This window comes from Pelophylax lessonae (genome assembly GCF_965119305.1).
Source record: "Pelophylax lessonae genome assembly, chromosome: 2".
NCBI lineage: Eukaryota > Metazoa > Chordata > Amphibia > Anura > Ranidae > Pelophylax > Pelophylax lessonae.
In genome coordinates this window covers 86,105,653-86,127,056 of record NC_138769.1, presented here as the reverse complement: position 1 = coordinate 86,127,056, position 21,404 = coordinate 86,105,653, and the positions used below count along the sequence as shown (strand labels likewise).

The window sequence follows — 21,404 nt, the reverse complement described above, 5'->3', positions numbered from 1 at the left end:
TGACCGTGTTTTTATTCAGACTGTGTGCTTTATTCTTGGCCACATAATAAATGTTACTCTATGGTTTATATGGAAGCACAATTTATTTTTTTTATTAACCCTCAAATCCACCTGCTCCTTATGGATATTCTGACTATACCAGTGTGCAACATATAGCTTTTGTATGTATGCTATAGTACGTCCGTGTAAACGAGGCCTTACAGGGAATGTGGACATGGTCCACTGTAGGGAAACCCTCTGATTACCTTGCCAGAGAAGACTTCTCCCTTGTGTAACGATCTGCCTATGCAATTGTTTTAGTTATGTATTTAGCAGTTTGGATTGAGTGTCTAACACATAAGGACCCATTGAAACAACTACATTAAACTGTTTTTCTTAGTGTGTGGTTTCTGTTGCTTTTTAATTATCTAATGTGACTCATTGTGACTTTTATTCTGCTGCAGGCTCATCACACAGTCTGGAATAAACTGAGAATAAGAGCCCAAAAGCTGGTAAGCTCACCCACAATGCACTGCAAATGTATAGTACACCGGCATCTCGTGACACCTTTGCTGCACAGGATTAATGAAACATTCTAATGAAATAAACTTCCGTGGAGGAGAATTAGGAAAAACTTGCTCATAAAATGGCCCAGACTATTGCAGATCCTTTAGTGCATTTTGTTATAGGCAAAAGCGGACTGCAGTGGGATAATTCCTCAAGTTTACAGCCTGTGGCATGTAAAATTAGACAGTCAGCAATAAAGTAAATATAAAATCTCTACAGCTACCCAAATAACGGCTCGGAGTTGAATTGTAGTAGAATTTTTTTTTTTTTTTTTTTGGTTAATGGTATTTTAAGCCTGTATTCATATTTTCTGCCTCTGAAAATGTAGGCTGAGTTCTTTTGTATGCTTAGCTAAATTTAATTACTGCTTTATTTCTGGTTTTTAATGATTATTCACACTTGTGAAATTGATCAGGGAACTGTGGAAGACCTATACGGGAAAAAGCACAGCTGTGCAGTGGAATTATGCTAAATTCATTGTTATGAACAGTGCAGCTCACAGCAACCTACTGTTTGTGCAAAAAAAAATGTGAAAGATGTCATTGTTTAATAATATGCACATAGCGTGGTAATCAGAAAAATTAGCCTTTACAGAGTCATATGAGGACCTACACTAATGCATTTTGAGACAATTTTTAAATTAAAGAGAACCTGTCTTGTTCATGTATAAATTAATATTACTGACAGTTCTCGCCTTTATACCGGTCCCTTTTTCTGCATAGTCCCTGGATCCTAGGCCCAGGCTATATGCAAGGAGTCAACATCTCTCAAAGTTGAGAATAATGGATAATTAAACATTTTTAGGGTGGGTTTGCTGCAAAATAGTTAGATCTCCAATTTTAATGCTAAATCCATTTTAAACCTTCCACTAATAAAAATTTCAAAATCACTTAATTAAAAAATTCTAGTCATGTGCTAAGATCAGGGGTCTCCAAACTTTCTAACTAAAGGGCAAATTGATTGTCTTTCAGACTTTAGAGGGGCCAGACTGGGGTCAGTGGGAGTGGAAGTTTTCCTGGCATCAGTGACGATAAACTCCAACGCATTTCGTATGGGGGGGGGAAGGGGAATAGTGCCCCATCATTGAAAGTAATGGAAGGAATGGTGTCCCATCGTTTGTGTTGGGGTCAGTGGGAGGAATAATGCCCCATCATTAATGTCAGTGGGAAGAATAATGCCCCGTCATTGATTTTAGTGGGAGGAATAGTGCTCTATCATTGGTATCATTTCCCTATCATTGATATCAATGGAAGGAATGGTGTCCCATCGTTGGTGTCAGTGGGAGGAATAGTGCTCATTATTGAAATCAGTTGTAGGAAAAATGCCCCATCATTAATGTCAGTGGAAGAAATGGTGCCCCGTCTTTGACATTAGTGGAAGAAATATTGCCCCATCATTGGTATCGTTAGGATGAATAGTGCCCATCATTGATATTAATGGAAGGAATAGTGCCCCATCATTTGCATTAGTGGGAGGATTAGTGCCCCATCGTTAGGAGGAATAGTGCCCCATCATTGGTATCAATGGGAGGAATAGTGCCCCATCGTTGGTATCAATGGGAGGAATAGTGCCCCATCCCTGGTATTAGTGGGCAGAACAGTGCCCTGTTGTTGGTGTCAGTGAGAGAAATTGAGGCCCATTGTTGTCAGTTGATAGAATAGTGTCTTGTGTCAGTGGGAGGAATAGTGCCCCAAGGGCCAGATAAAGGTAAGCAAAGGGCTGCAGTTTGGAGACCACTGGCTAAGATGCTTTTTTCCTTTTTTTCTTATGTAGTGAACCAAGACCCCCATACTGTCTTTACTGGAAGTAGTGTAGCTAAACTAAAAGTGTTTCCCTTAATAGCATGATGCTGATTAACACTTTTTGTCCCGAAAGGTCTGTTCTGTTACCTGACTAGAACTGCTTTACCTCTAATATGCAGGTCTAGAGCTCTTAACTGGGCACTAAGCCATGCAAAGCTTTGCCCACTCTTGACACCAAGCCCCATCTTCCTTATGTCCACCTGTCCAATGAGAGTGGCTTAGCAGGCCAGCAATAAACTTATTTAATTGATGGTTGAGGGGTGGGTGTGGCTTCTATCATTAGTCAAGGCTTTTTAATAAGACTTACTAGCAGCCACCATTGGGTTGTTTTTTTAGCAGCACTTAGTTCTGGAGACAGAGGTGGTCAGATTCACATTTGGACCAGTAATGCGTTGCTTTGGTCATAGGGAGGACACCACTTACCTGGTGCGTGTTTTTTTTTAAGTGGCATGTGGCAGCCCCTGCTTTTCTGTCTGACAAAAGGACCCATGAAAGTGGACATGGTGTAGATTCTTAATGGAGCAAACTGGGAGCACAAAACAGCAGGCCCTGAGGCTAGGACAAGTGATCTTAATGCCCAGGATGATGACCAGGCTGCTTGTATTTACAGTTCTTTGGTCAGCAATTATTAACAAGCATTCCATGTTAAGCAGCCTATGCACAGAGCAAATGTCTTATTCAATCCGTGGTTGCACAAAAGAAACTCAATTCCCTCATCAACACAAACACAGACAGTGTTGACGGGAGTCCCTTCCACTGAGCCATTGACAGGGGAGTCCCTCCCACTAAGTTGTTGTATTCTCCTGGCAGGGGGAAGTCATTTCGACCAGGAGAAGACAGTAATTTTTTTCTAGCGGCTATACCAGTCGCTAATGATAATCGTATGCAAAATCCAGCAGGCTGGTTGTACCAAAGTTGATCAATCAACTTGGTATCATGCAGCCTGCCCATAAATGGTTTGAATCTCGGCTGGTTCCTGCTGAACTGGGTGAGATTTGAACCATCTATGGCCAGCCTTAGTAAAAGATAACAAGTAGAGTGCATTTTACAATTGCAGTCTGAAGTTGGGACAGTTGGAAAGGCAGCACAGTCAAAGGTAGAAAGTAGAAACTCAAAGCAGGGCAAGAACCCAAAGGAGCACAGAACACTGCTGAAGACTTTGCAGGAACATGTGGCAGATCCTTGCATTCTTATAGGGCTATCGCACAGAACTTGGAATTCTAAGTAAATATAGGAGCATACACAGACGTTCTTTGCTGTCTGTGATTAGGGGGGCTGGAGTAATCCCCGTTAAATCACAAACATGCCTAGGTTATACAATATTAGAAAAACGAACAGGAGCTATTATACTGGGATTTGCTTGGTTTACAGACCTAAGAAGACCACCATATGTATGAAAAGCCAAAGGCAACTGATCAAGACTGCTATAAATGACATTGTGTAGACTGCCTGAATATGTTAAAATTTAACATTCTAGGATACCTTTCTCCCACACAAAGTGAAATCAGTCGTTCAGTCTAAAACGAGTGTACACTTTTTTCTATGGCCAGTATGCAACCAGTTCACTTCCAAGGGCATAACTATTTCTAGTTCTGTCAGATCAATGGTTACACAAACAATGATTATTATGACTTGGCCCATGAATGACAGATGCCAGTACAGTTCTGTAATTGGCATCAGAAGGTTGGATTCAGCCAGTAAATAATTCTGTGCTGTTTTTTCTTCAGTGAGTCTCAATTACATTTCAGACTGCAGAATCCCTGTACAATAGCTAGAAGGCAGAAATACTACAAGAATCGCCATGTCTGTAAACAAGACGTGATTGAGCGGAGCAAGGCCTGTCAGACCGCATCAGTTGTACCTTTTTATGAGGCAGTGATGCTATCCAAGCTCCTGTAAAAGAAATGTGACTCGGAGCTCAAGATAAACTGGGACTGTACTGAATCATACAAGGCAACTAGACCTTTATCTTTTATTGTAATTCCTTTATGAAGTATACACATGTACATTGCTGTACAAAACAGGACACAGGAGAAGAGTACTACCCAGCCTAAACAAGCATTTGCCATCTAAAGCCAGCCATAAACAGTGCAAATTTCTTTCCGCCAACCGCGCGTTGCGGAAAGAAATTCTCTAGATTCCCCCATCAAAACAGACAGGATAACCCCTCTCGCGAAGCCATTCTCTTCTCCCACGGGGCGTGGGGCAGGGGAAGCCATCCCTGCAGGGAAAAGACAATGATTTTTTCTGGTGGCTATTACAGTCGCTTGCAATAATCGCTTGGGAAATCAAGATGGATGGTTGTACCAAATTTGATCGATTGATCAACTTGGGTACATTCAGCCTGCCTATATACAGCGGGTAAAATAAGTACTGAACACGTCACCATTTTTCTAGGTAAATATATTTCTAAAGGTGCTAATGACATGACATTTTCAGCATATGTCAGTAACAACCCATGAAACTAAAACAAATTAATTCAGAAATTAGGTTATGTGTAATAAAGTGGAATGACTCAGGAAAAAAGTATTGAACACGCTAACTGAAATTTATTTAATACTTCCTACAAAATCCTGTGTCGGTAAGGACAGCTTCAAGTCGCCTCCTGTATGGAGAAACTAGTCGCATGCATTGCTCAGATGTGATTTTGGTCCATTCTTCCACAGTCGTCAAATTTTGAAGGTTCTGCGGGCCTCTTCTATTAACTCTGATCTTTAGTTCTTTCCATAGATTTTCTATTGGATTCAAGTCAGGTGATTGGCTGGGCCATACTAACAGCTTTATTTTCTTTCTTTGAAACCAATTGAGAGTTTCCTTGGCTTTGTGTTTGGGATCATTGTCTTGATAAAATGTCCACCCTCTTTAAATTTTCATCATCTTGTTAGATGGCAGCAGATTTTTATCAAGAATGTATTGGTACATTTTTCTATTCATCCTTCCTTCAATGACACGAAGTTTGCTAGTACCGTATGCTCAAAAACAGCCCCACACCATGATGTTCCCACCTCCAAACTTCACTATTGGTATGGTGTTTTTGGGGCGATGTGCTGTGCCATTTGGCCTCCAAACAAGGTGTGTATTATGGCATCCAAAGAGTTAAAGTTTGGTCTCATCTGACCAGGCTATATTCTCCCAGTATTTCACAGGCTTGTCTAAATGTTTTGCAGCAAACTGTAAACAAGCTTCAACATGCTTTTTCTTCAGCAATGGAGTCTTGCGTGGTGGGCGTGCATACAGGCCATGGTGGTTGAGTGCATTACTTATTGTTTTCTTTGAACAATTGTACCTGCTAATTCCAGGTCTTTCTGAAGCTCTCCACAAGTGGTCTTTGGCTCTTGGACACCTCTTCTTCTGATCATTCTTTTTAGTCTTCTGTCAGAATTCTTGCGAGCAGCACCTGATCGTGGCCAGTTTACAGTGAAATTATGTCCTTTTCACTTCTGGATTATGGCCCCAACAGTGCTCACTGGAACATTCAGAAGTTTAGAAAACCTTCTGTAAAAAATGCCATTAGTATGTTTTGCAACAATAAGGTTGTGAAGGTCTTTGAGAGAGCTCTTTGCTTTTACCCATCATGAGATGTTTCTTGTGTGACCCCTTGATAATGAGACACCTTTTTATAGGCCATCAGTTGAGACTAAACCAGCTGATATTAATTTGATAAGGGGCAGGATTGTATTTTTGCACCTCCCTTTCTTCATGTGTTCAATACTTTTTCCCTGTGCCATTCCATTTTATTACACATAACTTCATTTCTGAACGTATTTGTTTTTGTTTCTTTGTATGCAAGGATTGCATAGGTTGTTACCGATATGTGGTGTAAATGTCATGTCATAGCACCTTTAGAAATACATTTAACTAGAAAAATGGTGACGTGTTCAATACGCGCGTGTGTGTATATATGGGGGTATATATATATATATATATATATATATATATATTATATCTCCTTGACTGGTAACTACTTTTTAGCCAAACTGTCAACCTTGCAATTGGAATGCCATGTGTTGAAATATTGGGCAAGGATGGAATGCATTGCACTACGCGTCGGGTGGAGCGACGTTCTGACGTCACTGCGCTTCTCGAATCCCAGAAGGACGGGCTGTTGTGATTTAGCTGGCCGGCTTTTTTGATACCAATGCGATTTTAAACTCTCCTTGATGTAAGTGCAATTATCTCCTGTTATGAATAAAGCGTTTAAGGATTTTATGCCGCTTTGTATTTTGGGGATCTCCTGTGACCTCATCTTGATGGTGGGTCTTCACAACCCAAGAGGTTCCTTGGATGATAAAGGCCTGGGCTAGGTTTATAGCCACAATGCGTCACTGACCTCCTGTTATAGGAGGTCTGTGTAAGCTGGTAAGTGAGCACTCTTTATGGTAGAGGTGATGGTTCAAGGATCACAAACTTTAAGGTAGCAGATGGTGCGGATATTTAAGGACCTCTTTTCTCATCGCGTTTGGATGTTTTTTTTCACTGGTGTTTTTAGCGTTACTTTATGAATGGTTGTACTACATCCTCCTGGGCTCTGTATGTGTGTATATGTACTGGTGGTCAGAGAAATGGTATAGTTATTAAATAGTCTTTATCAGGTTGACCATTGTGTATTAAAAGTGGACCAGACAAGCACAGAGAACACCCAAGTGTGATGTATAACACCCTTGGTCAGCAAATCTGTGCAAGATTGATGACTGTCCTTTTCCTCTGCGTCTGGTGAAAATAGCCATTCACGGGCACGTATTCATAAGTACAGTACATAGTGGAAAAAAAAAAAAAAAAAAGTGGACCAGAAAGAGATCCAGCACCACAATCTCTATCTTGAAGTATGTTTTCTTCCTGTGGCTGGACTTACTGACAACACACAGGGCACCAGAGCATTTAAACACTGCACCAGCCCTGTACTGCTTGACAAATAAGAAACACGCAATTTTTCAAAAACGTCCCAAATTATAGCTCTGCATTGATGTAATCATATACAGCAGGGCTGCAGTTTTGCTCAAAAGTTTAGTTATCCTTTGAGACGTTCTGACATTCAGATCGCCCACCAGACATCAGCCTTTGAGGGATCTAAACCACCCCGGGAGTTCTAAATGAGCCCACAGACAAGCTCGTAACAATTAAACTGAAATAGAAAAAAAATAAAACAAACATTTGCGTTCCTCTAGAGGATGTTTTCTCTGCGAGAGCCAAATTGGAATGAAAGGAGCAGGACACAGACCATATCACTGACATACTTCTGCTCCATTACTCATCCTTCTCTCTCCTCTCTCCGACCGCATTGGCAGTTACAGGATTTTCCTGCTGACCGAGAATCCTACCTGCTATAGAACAGCCATTAGTGTCACTGCTTCTGTTCTAATTTTCATATTATAAAGTTTCAGTGGGAAGTAGAGCAGTATACAGAATGGAGGGGTCTGTTAAAGGAGATTGATTAAGGCTCCTTTCACACTTGTGCAACCTAAAAGTCGTGCAATTGTACCGCAATTTGTTTGTCGTAGTTTTGACTGGACTTGAAGCAATGTCTGTGGACCTCAAAATGCATCAAAGTCGGATCAAAATAGTGCAGGGACTACTTTGAAGTTGTCGTAACTTGAAGTTGCACAGATATGAAAAGTACTCATTGGAAATCATGGAGTACGACTTGTCATGCAGCTTTGCAGTCCCAAGTGGCACAAGTGTGAAATGGGCCAAAAACGTATATCTTGTAAAGGTTAATTTGAACAGTGTCCTATTCAGCAAGTTTTTATAAAGAATTCAACTTATTTTGGAGAATTTAGAGCTGAACTGCGAGGAGATGGCACAAATGAACGCTGCCTGTTGTTCCCGGATGCATCAGCAACAAAGTAGAAGGAAAGGCTATAATAAGCAGCCTTTAAATTAAACATTGCTTCCTCACTGCTCCTATACTTGCTATATGGAGCTTGTAAGAAATCTCAATGGAGATACCTTTTTCTTCTGGGCAATCAAGCCACCGCAAAGCTCTGACAGGTGTGTCTGTCGGTGCGTGTGGTGGGCATTAACTCTTCTAGGGATGATAATATTTTGGAACAATGGATTTTGCTGCTGATGTAAGGATTCATAAACGTTGACCGGTCTGCAAAGATTGGTACTCTCACCAGAGCTTTTCAGTCCCGTGCCCACTTGGAAGAAGATTAAAAAAGGGCATTTCTCTATCGCTCATTGACAGACGTAGTCTTCTTGATTCTCGAGCTGGGTTATGTTGTCTCCGCAGGAGTAGGACTAGGCAGAATGACAAAACGTTCTGGCTCCACCCTAGGGGGCAGTCCCTGAGGGTATATCCTCCCTCTCTCTGCTACAGGGAATCAGTTTTTTTCTGTCTAGTCAGGAGTAAGGACCTAAGTTCCTTGCTGGGATCTTTTGGTCCTGGCAAGACTTTTTTTCTTTTAGAAAAAGAAATTTTTTAGGTAGTTTTCTCCATTGTTTTTTTCCTGTGAGATCTTCAAGCAAAAATGCCGGACTGGGCGACACTTGTGGTCACCCCAGCCGGCCTACGAGCGCGTGCAGACCATGGCATTGCGCTTGGTCGGCCGCGACATATTCAAGTAAGTATGCGGGGCCGGGCGACGGGCTGGAGGTTGAGATCCAGTGGTCACCCCGGTTTCTGCCTAAAAGCGCGTGCAGACCAGTGCGCTGAGTCGGCCGCGACGGAGTCCCAGTAAAGGGACTGACTTTGCGAGTTAAAAGCTCGCTTGGACGCCAGGACCAGAGAGTCGAGGCGTCCACAAACCCCCACCCCGGTGGAGAGGGTATTGTGAAGAGAGGGTGCCTGTCGGTTCGGTATGGTGAGTAAACGTTCCCTTTTTTCCTCATTTATGAGGCAGTATATATTATGGGCCCCTCCATATATGGTCAGTATATATCTGATACTTACAAGTCCCCCTTGTAATACAGCATGTGTTTGTGGGAAGTGGACTTGGTTCAAGAGCTAACACTCTACCCAGCAGACTGTAACATTACAGCAGACATAGGAGGTATAATCCTACCTTATGTGCAGTGTATCTCTGTAGATCCATATGTCACCTCTCAGCAGAGTGCAGGTGGATGTGCTGGGAAGACGATATCAGCGGTCCGCCGCCATTTTGCCGTAGACCGAATGCATATATGTCCTCAGCTCACGCCGGCCGCCATGTTTTTGGAGTCTTATGTCTCTTCTATGGGGGCGGCCATGTTTTGTGAGCCCAGCTTCCTCGTGGAGGGCTGGGAACGCCGGAAGGCGTACACAGGGGGCGGAGCCACGCCTTCTGCCCGGGAAAAAGCAAACAGCTCCTTCCAGTCTGTGTAAGACAGACGCTGGCTGCAGTTTGTTGGAAACTGCACTGCATCGGTTGGTGAGCCTTGGGGGTCCCTCTCTCTGGGATCGAGAAGCAGGTACTCTGAGGGGCGCTATTGCGCTAGGGGGAGACACACAAAAAAAAAAAAAAAAAAAAGAAAAAGTTTTTTTGTTTTGTTGGCAAAGGTGTCCTGTATTAACATGGACCCTGCCACTCATGTATCTCCTCCGGATCCCCTCGAGGGGTCTGCGGGATCCTCCAGCACCCCATTGACAATTGAATCTTTGTCAGCTATTATGGAAACTTTTGTGTCCCGGGTGGAAGTGGCTTGTCAGGGACAGGGCGCAAGAAAGCGACCCCCGCCTAACCCCTTATTATCTGAAACCTCGGATTTAGACTCTGAGCCTATTTCTGCAGTTGCAGGTACTTCATCTGGTATTGGTGTCTCGGGTCCTGTCTCTTCAGACAGTGAGGAGGATGTTTCGGCATCTGCCATAGCCCGAGAGGAAGCGTTGGTAAACGCACTCATTGTATCTGTTCAAGAGACTTTAAGGTTACAGGGTATTCCATCAGAAATAGCGGAAACTGAGATCCCTTTTGGGACTAAAAAGCGCATCAAAGTGGCAAAGGTTTTTCCATTGCCCAAATGTTTTGGCAATCCTATCGATGAAGAATGGCGTCTGCCAAAACGCACTTTTAATATTTCTAAACGCATTGACAGGCGTTATCCGTTTGAGGAAACCCTTATTAAGAAATGGACAGAACCACCTGTGGTGGATTCACCTATTGCTAGATTGAATAAAGCCACGGTTATTCCTTTAGAAGACGCTCCGTCTTTTAAAGATCCAGTGGATCGCAAGATAGAAGCTATGTCTCGCACCATGTTTTCCTTGATTGGATCAGCTTTCAGGCCAATAATTGCTATTGGTCTGGTTTCGCAGGCTGTAACTGAATGGACCAAGTGGTTACGCCGGGACTTAGAAGAAGTCCCTCAGGCGGTATCAGATTTGTTGGAACAAATGATACAGGGGTTACAGTTTGTATGTGATGCGGCGTTAGACGCCACTCTATTAATGGCGCGAGCATCAGTCTCAGCAGTGGTTCTCAGGCGTACACTGTGGCTAAAAGGTTGGATAGCCGACCAAGGTTCCAAAAAAGCATTGGCTAATATCCCCTTTTCAGGAGAGCGTCTATTTGGAGCCAACTTAGATGAGATCATTAAGGATCTCACCGGTGGAAAAAGCACCTTTTTACCGCAAAATTTTAAAGGTAGAGGAACTCGTCAAAGACGAGGGCCTTCTTTTTCTGCTCACAAGAGGTTTTTTCGTCCAGCGGGTGAAAAAACTAAGTCCTCCAAAGCTCCTGCAGGAGGCGTCAGGGGTCGTTGGTCGGGCAAGCAAAAGCCCGCCCCCTCCAGACCTGAAGATAAACCATCCAAAGCCTGAAGGTGCGCCCCCACCCATAACTGGGGTGGGGGGACGTCTTCGCCGGTTCCCGGATCCATGGCTTTCCAGAATCCCGGACAAATGGGTTTGCGAAGTCATAAAGTCAGGGTACAAGATCGAGTTTCGATCTCTCCCACCGGCGCGATTCTTCCCTTCCAATATCCGACTATCTCCGGATCGTCTAGAAGATCTGCGGAGAGCAGTCACAGATCTACTACAACAAGGAGTGGTAGTCCACGTTCCTTGGACAGAACGGTTTCAAGGGTTTTATTCAAACCTGTTTACAATACCCAGGAAAGAGGGCAAAGTGCGTCCAAATCTGGACTTAAGAGCGCTCAATTCTTTCGTCAACATAAGAAGATTCAGAATGGAGTCCATTCGCACGGTAGCAGCCTTCCTGCATCCAGGGGATGTCCTAGCGTCCATAGACATCAAGGACGCCTATCTTCACATTCCCATTTTCGCAGGACATCAGCGTTTTCTACGCTTTTCCGTAGAGGAGAACCACTATCAGTTTGTGGCGTTACCTTTCGGTCTCGCCACGGCTCCGCGGGTTTTCACAAAGGTGTTGGCCCCTATGTTGGCACTTCTGCGCCAAAGAGGTATATCGATTCTAGGTTACCTAGACGATCTTCTGCTTCATGCAGAGTCTCCTCAGACCTTGCTACAAAACATAGAAATTACTATGATTTCTTTACAGGAATTCGGGTGGCTGGTGAACCAGCAAAAGTCATTTCTGGTTCCCACCCAGAGGCTCGAATATCTGGGTCTAATTCTAGACACAGTCAGGACGAGAGTTTTCCTTCCGGTAGGGAAACTTCGAAAGATTCAATCAGCAGTCCAGTTGTTACTGTCCAACAGCTGGTCTTCCCTTCGGACGTGCATGAGGGTTCTGGGGTTGATGGTGGCTTCATTCGAAGCAGTCCCATTTGCCCAGTCCCATACCCGAATTCTTCAGCAAGAGATTCTTCTCAGATGGAATCGGAATCCGGAATCCCTGGACAATCAGATACGATTGAGCAAACAGACCAGAGAGTCTCTGGTTTGGTGGCTTCGGTCTCCAATGCTCAGCCAGGGAAAGTAATTTCTGCCAATATATTGGACGATAGTGACCACGGATGCCAGTCTATCCGGATGGGGAGGAATTCTTGGTCAGTTATCTGTCCAGGGACTTTGGTCCCCGGAAGAATCCAGATTACCGATAAATGTATTGGAACTGAGAGCGATCAGACTTTGTCTGATTCACTGGACCGAGCAGCTTCAGGGCAGCCCGGTTCGGATCCAGTCAGACAATGCCACGGCCGTGGCTTATGTCAATCATCAGGGGGGCACCAAGAGTGTCCGAGCGGCCAAAGAAGTGGCTTGCATTCTTCGCTGGGCGGAACGATTTGTTCCAGCAATCTCTGCGGTGTTCATTCCGGGGGTGGAGAATTGGCAGGCAGATTATCTCAGCCGTCAGACCCTGGATCAGGGGGAATGGTCCCTCCATCCAGACGTTTTCCACCAGTTGTGCCTACGGTGGGGCACCCCGGATGTGGATCTGTTGGCATCACGATTCAACAGGAAAGTTCAGAGATTCGTGGCTCGCTCCCGCGATCCTCTAGCAGAAACCGCAGACGCACTGATCGCCCCGTGGGGGCAATACCAGCTAATATATGCCTTCCCTCCTCTCGCGTTACTGCCAAGACTTCTTCGCAGGGTAGAGGAGGAAGGAATCCCAGTAATCCTGGTAGCTCCGGACTGGCCTCGTCGAGCTTGGTACGCCGACATGGTCAGACTGGTGGCGTACGTCCCATGGAGACTTCCTCTCAGGGAGGATCTACTGTCTCAGGGACCGATCTTCCATCCTGCTTTACGATCGCTGGCTTTAACGGCCTGGCTATTGAGACCCAGGTGCTGAAGGACAAAGGTTTGTCAGCTTCAGTTATTCCTACTCTAGTTGAAGCAAGGAAAGCGACTTCCAGAAAGATTTATCATCGCACATGGAAGTCCTACATTGCATGGTGTGAACCTTTGGGGTTCCGTCCTCGGTCTTATTCGATTAGTCGAATATTGGCTTTTCTGCAACAAGGGGTTGAGCAGAAACTGGCCTTGAGTACTATCAAGGGTCAGGTCTCAGCATTAGCCATCTTCTTTCAGAAGCCTTTGGCTACTCATTCCTTGGTGCGGAACTTCATCCAGGGGGTGCGACATCTGGCTCCGCCAGTGCACGCGCCGTTACCCCCCTGGGATCTTAATTTAGTGTTGTCGGTTCTTCAGAAACCTCCCTTTGAAGATATTAGGGAGATTCCTCTACCCACGTTGTCCCAGAAGGTGGCCTTCTTGGTGGCTATTACTTCTGCACGCAGGGTGTCAGAACTGGCCGCATTATCTTGTCGTTCACCATATCTGGTGGTTCATAGAGATAAGGTGGTTCTTCGTCCGAATCCATCCTTCCTACCAAAAGTGGTTTCAGAATTTCATCTGAATGAAGAAATTGTATTACCTTCCCTGTGTCCTAAGCCCAGTCATCCTCGGGAATTTGCTTTGCACTCCTTGGATGTGGTCCGGGCGATCAGGGTATACTTGGAAACGACAGACTCGTTTTGCAAGACGGATTCACTTTTTGTGATCCCAGATGGACCCAAAAAGGGGTTGCCTGCATCTGCCGCGACCATTTCCAGATGGATCAGACAGACGGTAGTACAGGCTTATTCTATTAAGGGTCGGGAGCCCCCGTTCCCTGTTAAGGCGCACTCCACTCGGGCACTTAGTGCGTCATGGGCCTTTCGCCATCAGGCGTCAGTGGTCCAGGTGTGCAAGGCGGCTACCTGGTCGTCGGTGCATACCTTCTCTAAACATTATAAAGTTGATGTAATGGCATCGTCTGATGCCTCATTTGGCCGCAAGGTTTTGCAGGCCGCAATTTGAGGAGACCAGTGGTCTACCTCGAGGGTTTTTTTCCGTTGGAAAATTTTTCTTTAGTCTCATTCTTTGTTTATAATGAGCCTTTAAAACTTCTAGTTTGGCACCGGTTGGGCCTACTAGATTGGATTTGATTTTGTCAACCCCACCCCTCATTTGTGGCACTGCTTCTGGATGTCCCAGCTCTTGAGAATCAAGAAGACTACGTCTGTCAATGAGCGATAGAGAAAAATGGATTTTTGTAAGAACTTACCGTAAAATCCTTTTCTCTTAAGCTCATTGACAGACGTAGTACCCGCCCCTCTATCATTGAGTTGGGTTGGGTTAAATTCTCTGTACTGCTTTAAACAGAACTGATTCCCTGTAGCAGAGAGAGGGAGGATATACCCTCAGGGACTGCCCCCTAGGGTGGAGCCAGAACGTTTTGTCATTCTGCCTAGTCCTACTCCTGCGGAGACAACATAACCCAGCTCTTGAGAATCAAGAAGACTACGTCTGTCAATGAGCTTAAGAGAAAAGGATTTTACGGTAAGTTCTTACAAAAATCCATTTTTTCTTTGGGATTTCTTGCAAACTGCATACAGTGAATGTAAGAGCAGTGAGGAGGCAATATTTAACTGCTTGCTTACTGGGCACTTATACCCCCTTCCTGACCAAGTCAATTTTCAGCTTTCAGCGCTCTCACCCTTTTGGTGATATTTAATCTCCACTGGGCTTTTATATTTTGCTAAGCTATTAAAAGACTGAAAAATTTTGAAAAAAAACAACGTTTTTCATATTTTTACAAAATTTTTCCTCCACTGATGGGCACTACTGAGCCGTACTGCTGGGCACTGATGAGGTTGCACTGATAGGTGGCAGTGATGGACACTAATGAGGCGGCACTGGTGGGCCTTGATCAGGAGGCACTGATAGGTGGCACTTATAGGCGTCACTAATAAGCGGCACTGGTGGGCATGGATTGACGGCAACGGTGGGCACGGATTTGCGGCACTGATTAGCAGCACTGGTGGGCACTTAGGGGACCGATGTCTTTCTAATAAAAGCCAATTAACGGCTTTCTTCCTCAGCGTGAAGAAGAAAAAAGCCAGTAACCAGCTTCTATTTACTTCCATGATAAGCTGTCATTGGCTGTCAGCTAATCACATGGTAAAGGATCCTCTGTGATTGGCCCTATACCCTGCTCTGTGATCAGCTGAGTCCCAAGGACTCCACGATCACAGAACGCGGCGTGCGGGTGGCGTGAGAACAGGAGAATGTCCATGTATGCCCTCCCAGCATTTGAGACCCACTCTGTAGCCGTCTTTTGACTTTAGCCCAGGCGTCAAGTGGTTAAAGAGCAGTGTCCGTACCTTCATTTATACTAGATATATACTTATTTAAATCCCTGTACTGCCCAGCTCTGACTGGGAGAGCAAGAAACAGCCCAAGGAACCAGTCAGTTGTGCTGAGTAGCTGAGCTCTGAAAATCTCAGATCTGGATGGACAGAAATACAATCATTTAGCAAGTAAAGCAACCCTCATATTTGTAGCTTTTTTTCTGTGTATTTATCAATTTACCTGGAGTTCAACTTTAGGCCCCTTCCATGCAGGGTGGACTGAGTCTACCTGCTCAGCGGGGGAATCTGTGTGCTGATTCCCGCTGAGCAAGCAGATGGCTGGTCCGTGTCCACTCAGCTTATGCAGAACGGACACAGGCCGCTCTCCTCTATGGGCAGTCAAGTGTAAACGGACCATCTGTCTGTTTACACCTGCTGCCATCCAATCCGATCTGCCAGACAAATGGGAACCGGTCCCCATCTATCTATTTTTAGCGGATTGATTCAGATGTCAGCGTGTGTCAATAGACACCTGTCTGTTGACACCAGCCACTCTTAAGAGGCGACTGAAGGGTCCAATGTGGTCCGCCTGAAAAACTGTCAGGCAGACCCGATCAGCCTTCTAGTGTGAAAGGGGCCTCAAGGGCTCATTATAGCAAAAATATTGTACTCTGGTTACTGTATATGGTTAATACTTATTTCATTAATAAATCCCTGTTTTTTTTTTTTTTATTTCAATATGCCTTTATATATTTTCTCCACATTTATAGGCAGGCAAAACAGTTCAGTAAAAGTGACAGTTAAAGGGGTTGAGACAAACTACCATATAATTTTATTAGCACTGGGACATAGGCAAAACAAAGGTTCCCTTTAAAGCTTGCTTTGGATCAAATCTAGGTTTAAATGCATGTTTTAAAGTATTTTAATTGAGCACATATTTTAAGTTTTATGTTTTTTATTTTTACTTGGATGTAATTTTATTAGGACCTTTTTATTGGACTTTTTATATGTTTTTTTTCTACCATATTTTTGTTATGTAAAAGTAGAAGTTTGTAGATTAGCCCCTAGAGACAGAATACGTTAATTACTGCAGCCATTATGCCTTGCTTTTTAACAGCTGTTGAGATCAGATATTAGCCACATAGGGAGTACATTTCTTTCTGTGATTTGGTTGTTATGGTTATTTAAATCAAGCTGAACGCATTTATTTGTGTATATATAAAAATCACTGGAAAGCCTATACTTTTTTTTTTTACAGACAGTCCTGGCTGTAATTTTGTTTCCCAAGCCCATATATATGTATATACTCAATGGCCGCTTTATTAGTTACACCTGCTGGTTAATGCAAATCCAGACCGTTATTGTGGCTGCAACTCAACTTATGTAATAAAGCCTGCAGACACGTTTTAGGGATTCCAGTGTTTTTTAAGTTTTTTTTCTAAGTCTGTTTATTGAGGTTTTTGATTAATACAAGCATGGCCAGTCACAATACAGAGAGCTGAAGCCACAAAAAGAACAGTTCAAAACAAAAAGCAACACAAAATAATCATAAGCAATGGGTGTGTGCGGCCCATGCTATACCCAAGATGTAAATACACAAGACATATTAGTACATAACACAAGGAGCTCCCAACCCCCCCTCCCCCACTAATAGATACTAGATCTAAAGGGGATAGAAAGCATACGTTTAAGGAGCATCAGACATCAGATTTAAGACTTTATTCAATTTCTTGGAGCATCCTCTGTTACAGTAGGCGTCTTTATGTAGAGGAAGAGTGGTGTTAACCAGTTGCATCCAGAACGCCACCATGGGCATGGCAAGTTTTTTCCAGGTGAGAGTGACAGACTTACAAGCGTAGAATAGGAGTACAAGCAAGAGTCTGTTCTGCTATTGTCGGGGCCAGCTTTTTCACAAAACCCAGTAAACAAACTCTTGGAGGGGAGGATCACACCAGTGACTGAACGGATAAGCTGAAGGACTGATTCTCAGAACTGAGGAATGGCAGGGCAGGACCAAAAGATGTGAATAAAATTTCCAGGGGAATGAGCGCACCTCCAACAGCTCTGGGGAGGCACGTGGGTCCATTTTGTGGACCCAGTAGTGAGCAAAATAAGCCCTGTAGACTATTTAAAACTTTTTAGCGAGACTAATTTGCCTAAAAGGGAAGTCCCAAATGTCGGACCAACTGTCATCTTCCAGATCTTTAATGTCCTCAAGCCACCTCTGCCAGAGAGAGGGCATATCCTTAAGGGTTACCATACATAAGTGGTTGTACAATGTAGAAGTAGGCTTAGTTGAACAGTCAGATCTCAGAACATGTACTAGATCCGAGGAGGAATGGATTAAAGGTGAGCGAAAGAATTGGCTACCAAAGCCGTGAGAGACCTGTCGGTATCAAAAGTTATGGGTGGACGGAATATTGTAAGCGGTGCAAAGAGTGGTAAATGGAGTCAGTTGACCATGAGTTACAATTTGGGAAATTGTTTTAATCTTATAATTAGGCCAGGCGTGTGGGTCTGGGAGTGTGTAAAAATGAGGTAGTTTAGGAGTATTTGGAGATACCATGTGTGGTGAGTGGGATTTAAGCTCTGTCCCACCTTCGAGTGCTTCTAAAGCGTAAAGGACTGCTGCCTCCAGTACAGTGGCCGTGTTAGATGTTTCAGGACACAGCCACCAGTGGGCAGTAATCAATTGGGAGGCAAGAAAGGATTAAAGCAATCTTGCATGGCCGTGCCCCCTTGTGAGGAGGGTCTCATCAAAGTAGTTAATTTATAATCTATTATGTGGGATCCATTGTGGGGAATTTCTAAAAATATATGTGAATTTAGGGAGAATCTTGATTTTAAAGAGATTGACTCGACCCAACAGTGACAATGGCAAGTTCTCCCATGCCTTAAGCTTTGTCTTCACTTCATTTAGTATGGGCAATACATTTATTGAAGCAAAATCAGGAGAAGCAATAATACCCAAATATCTGAATTGCTCCACCTGCTGCAGAGGAATAGCAGGAGAGGCAAGGGGTACGTGCTCCTGGGTCAATGAGGGGAGCATGCATGGTTTCTGCTGCATTGCAGGAGATGGGAGAGCAATAATCAAAAAGACCATGGGTCTCCAAACTACAGCCCTCCAGTTTTTCAGGAACTACAATTCCCATCATGCCTTGTCATGTCGTTGAATGTCAGAGTTTTACAATTCCTCATGGGACGTGTAGTTCCGCAACAGCTGGAGGGCTGTAGTTTGGAGATCCCTGGAAAAGACTAAGCAATCTAGATGCAGAAATGCATTTTACAACATATATAAAAATGTTTTAGGGTTAACATACACTTTCAGGAGGCAGAAAGTCCACACATAGCCATGCTTTACAACAACAGTGTGCTTAATCCTGTGTCTCAATGCAGAAATAGGCTACCGTAATGGAAGTCTACATTGGACTAGTCACTTTATAGTTGGTCAGGCCAGGCAACTTTTTTTACATTTCTGTTGCAACGTGGACAATTCTTGGTATATACATTAAGCATTAAGTGCTTTATAATGAAATGTACTGGTAACTTTGCAGCAAGATAATGTGGCCGACAAACATACAGGAACCTATTGAGTTAGCATGATTCAGAGTTCCAATATTACAGCATCTTTCTGGAACCTTGTTAAACCCACATTATAAAGAGTCCATGCTATCCTGCAAGGTAAAGGAAAGAAAAAGCCTTACCTGGTACTATTTTGGTGTACTTGATAAAGTGGCTAATGATTGAATGTTTTTGGGCAGACATATTTGCCTATTACAAATACATATTGCGCTTCTTGCTAAACTCCTTTTCAATGCGAGTCTTTGGATCTGGCCAAACTGTTTAAAACAGTACTCAGCTTACAAGTGTTCTTGGGTTCTCTGCAAAACACATATTCCCCCATGCAGTGAATCCAGCGTGTCCCACTGCAATCTGCTGTTCATGTGCCATGCAGTGGGTCCTGCGCTGCCATCATGGTACTTTTTAGCTGGCTGCCTCTTCTGGGTGCAGGCATCCAGCTCTGATGACTTGCAGGCAATAATCACATGAATAATCCAACAGGCTGGTCAACTTGGGTACAATCAGCCTGCCCGTACAAGGTTCGAAACGGTCTATGGCCAGCTTTAGTGTATGGGGAGCTGGAAGATATATGCAACCAGCCTGTCTGTATTCCCATACAAAATTGGCTGTGTTAAGTATCATTTGCACATTATTAGTATACTAGATTACATATAGTGCTTTGTAGTGAACACTATCACTGTTTCAGCCCTTGAATGCTAAGTGAAACAATAGCTATTCTTTATATCGAGGCTAATACAAGGTGCCAGGTTCTCTTTAATAATAGGACACCTGTTCAGTGAGGCAGGTGTTTAGCTATGGAGGTCTCTGTAACGCTCAGCAGTGAATTAGATATAATATATGATTTAAAAAAATAAATAAAATTCTGAGGCTGCTGGAGCAAAAATCATAATATAATTGGGCTGGTGGCTGGGGTGTTCATAAACACGTTTCCATGGATGCCAAATTTTGTTGCATTTAAATAAATATCAGCCCCTTGCGTCCTCGGCAGCCCCGTGCAAATTCCTTGGCAGACAGCTTGATCATATAGTTCATGGCATGAATGTATAATTAGCACTTTATCATTTTAGTTGCTAAAGTATGTTTACAATTATATTTTCTTTCCCACAGGTCACAGAGAAGCAGAATACACAGCCTGAGCCTGCTGTATAACACAGATAACACTTTGTTTTCTCCTATTTTTTTCCTTTTTATTTTTTTTTTCAGAAAATAAACTTTTTTCCCACCGTCTTTTAATTTTTATGTGTACCTAATCAAAGTTTAAAAATTGCCCAATTTGTAATAAAAACTCTTATATAGTTCCAAATGCAAATGTTTGTGTGAGAAATGCACCTTCTGGAAGAGTGGCATGAAATGTTTTATTTATTTGCTGTCTATTGAGATTGAATATGTAGAAAAAAATATATATATATATGAAAACCCTGTATTTATTTCCTAAAGGGTGAGTACTCCCAATCTCAATTTTATAGCCCTCATATATATACTGTGAATTAGATGTTCTACTTTCTTGTGTGTTTAATTGGAGTTTTGATACAACTTTCAAGGTTCTAAATCTTTTACTGTAAATTGTCAAGAAAAAAAAAATAGATTGTACAGAGTTACTACTGTATGTTCAAGGGAAAAAAGACAGCCATGTACAGTGCAAGGTTAACCTTTTTGCATGCTAAAATGACAACCATTTTAAAATGTCCATTTGAGTGAGGAAACCTGTATTTTTTAAGTGGCCATGGAACAAACAAGTCATCTTGTGCCGTAGAACACCACGAGAAGTGAAGTTGTTGGCTTTATCAGCGGGTCTAGCATCACACTTATACCTTCCCAGCTGCTGGCCCGTATGTTTTAATTTGTCTATGTATAAGTGGTATGAGTAGCTGATGCAGGTGCTGCTTTGGGACTTCCCAGTTACTTTGCTGAGGTCTTTAAATCTTTCAGTTCTGGCCGTCTTCCAATAGCTCGAGCTGCTTTGTGGTCTTGTAGTAAATTATATTTGCCCCAGGAACATCTGTTTGTCCGACCTGAACTGGCTTTCCTGGCTGACCTCTCATTCTGCTCAGGCACTTACCAAGAATCCCCTCTCTCCTTTTTGTTCTTGTATTGTAGAATATTTGCAGTAAGCATGTGCGATATGAACCCACATTTAAATAGTTTCCTTTTCGTACTTTAGGGTTATCCAGCGTTTTAATACATGGTTTCATATTACCCAAAGATATGCACGCATGTGCGAAAGAAACTCCCCTCATGGACTTTAAGGCAGCTAATAGATGAGCTTAAATGTAAAAGGGCAAATGCCAGTTTTTTTTTGTATACAATCATAAAAAGGACACAATCCATAAAAAGTAACAGTATAACACACAATAATTCTAAACATATGCAGTTTTTTGAGGAATGTTTGTTGGGCGCTTCTGCTGAGAAACCAGTCCTCTAAATCTTGGTGGGGGGGGGGATGGGTGGACTTCTGATAATGTGCAAGTGCACCACGCTGACACTTAGGGCAGCTCTTGGGAATGGCAGAAG

General features: G+C 43.3%; 1 protein-coding gene across 1 annotated transcript in view; it reads left to right on the top strand.

Annotated features, from left to right (window-relative positions):
• Window positions 1–20,338, top strand: part of MRPL39 (mitochondrial ribosomal protein L39) — a 213,157-nt gene extending 192,819 nt beyond the window's left edge. Inside the window, exons 9-10 of the mRNA XM_082247091.1 lie at window positions 444–491; window positions 20,001–20,338. Coding sequence (XP_082103217.1) covers window positions 444–491; window positions 20,001–20,042 — 90 coding nt within the window. The 3' untranslated portion in view covers window positions 20,043–20,338. The remainder of the gene's footprint in view (window positions 1–443; window positions 492–20,000) is intronic.
• The last annotated feature ends 1,066 nt before the right edge of the window (window positions 20,339–21,404 follow it).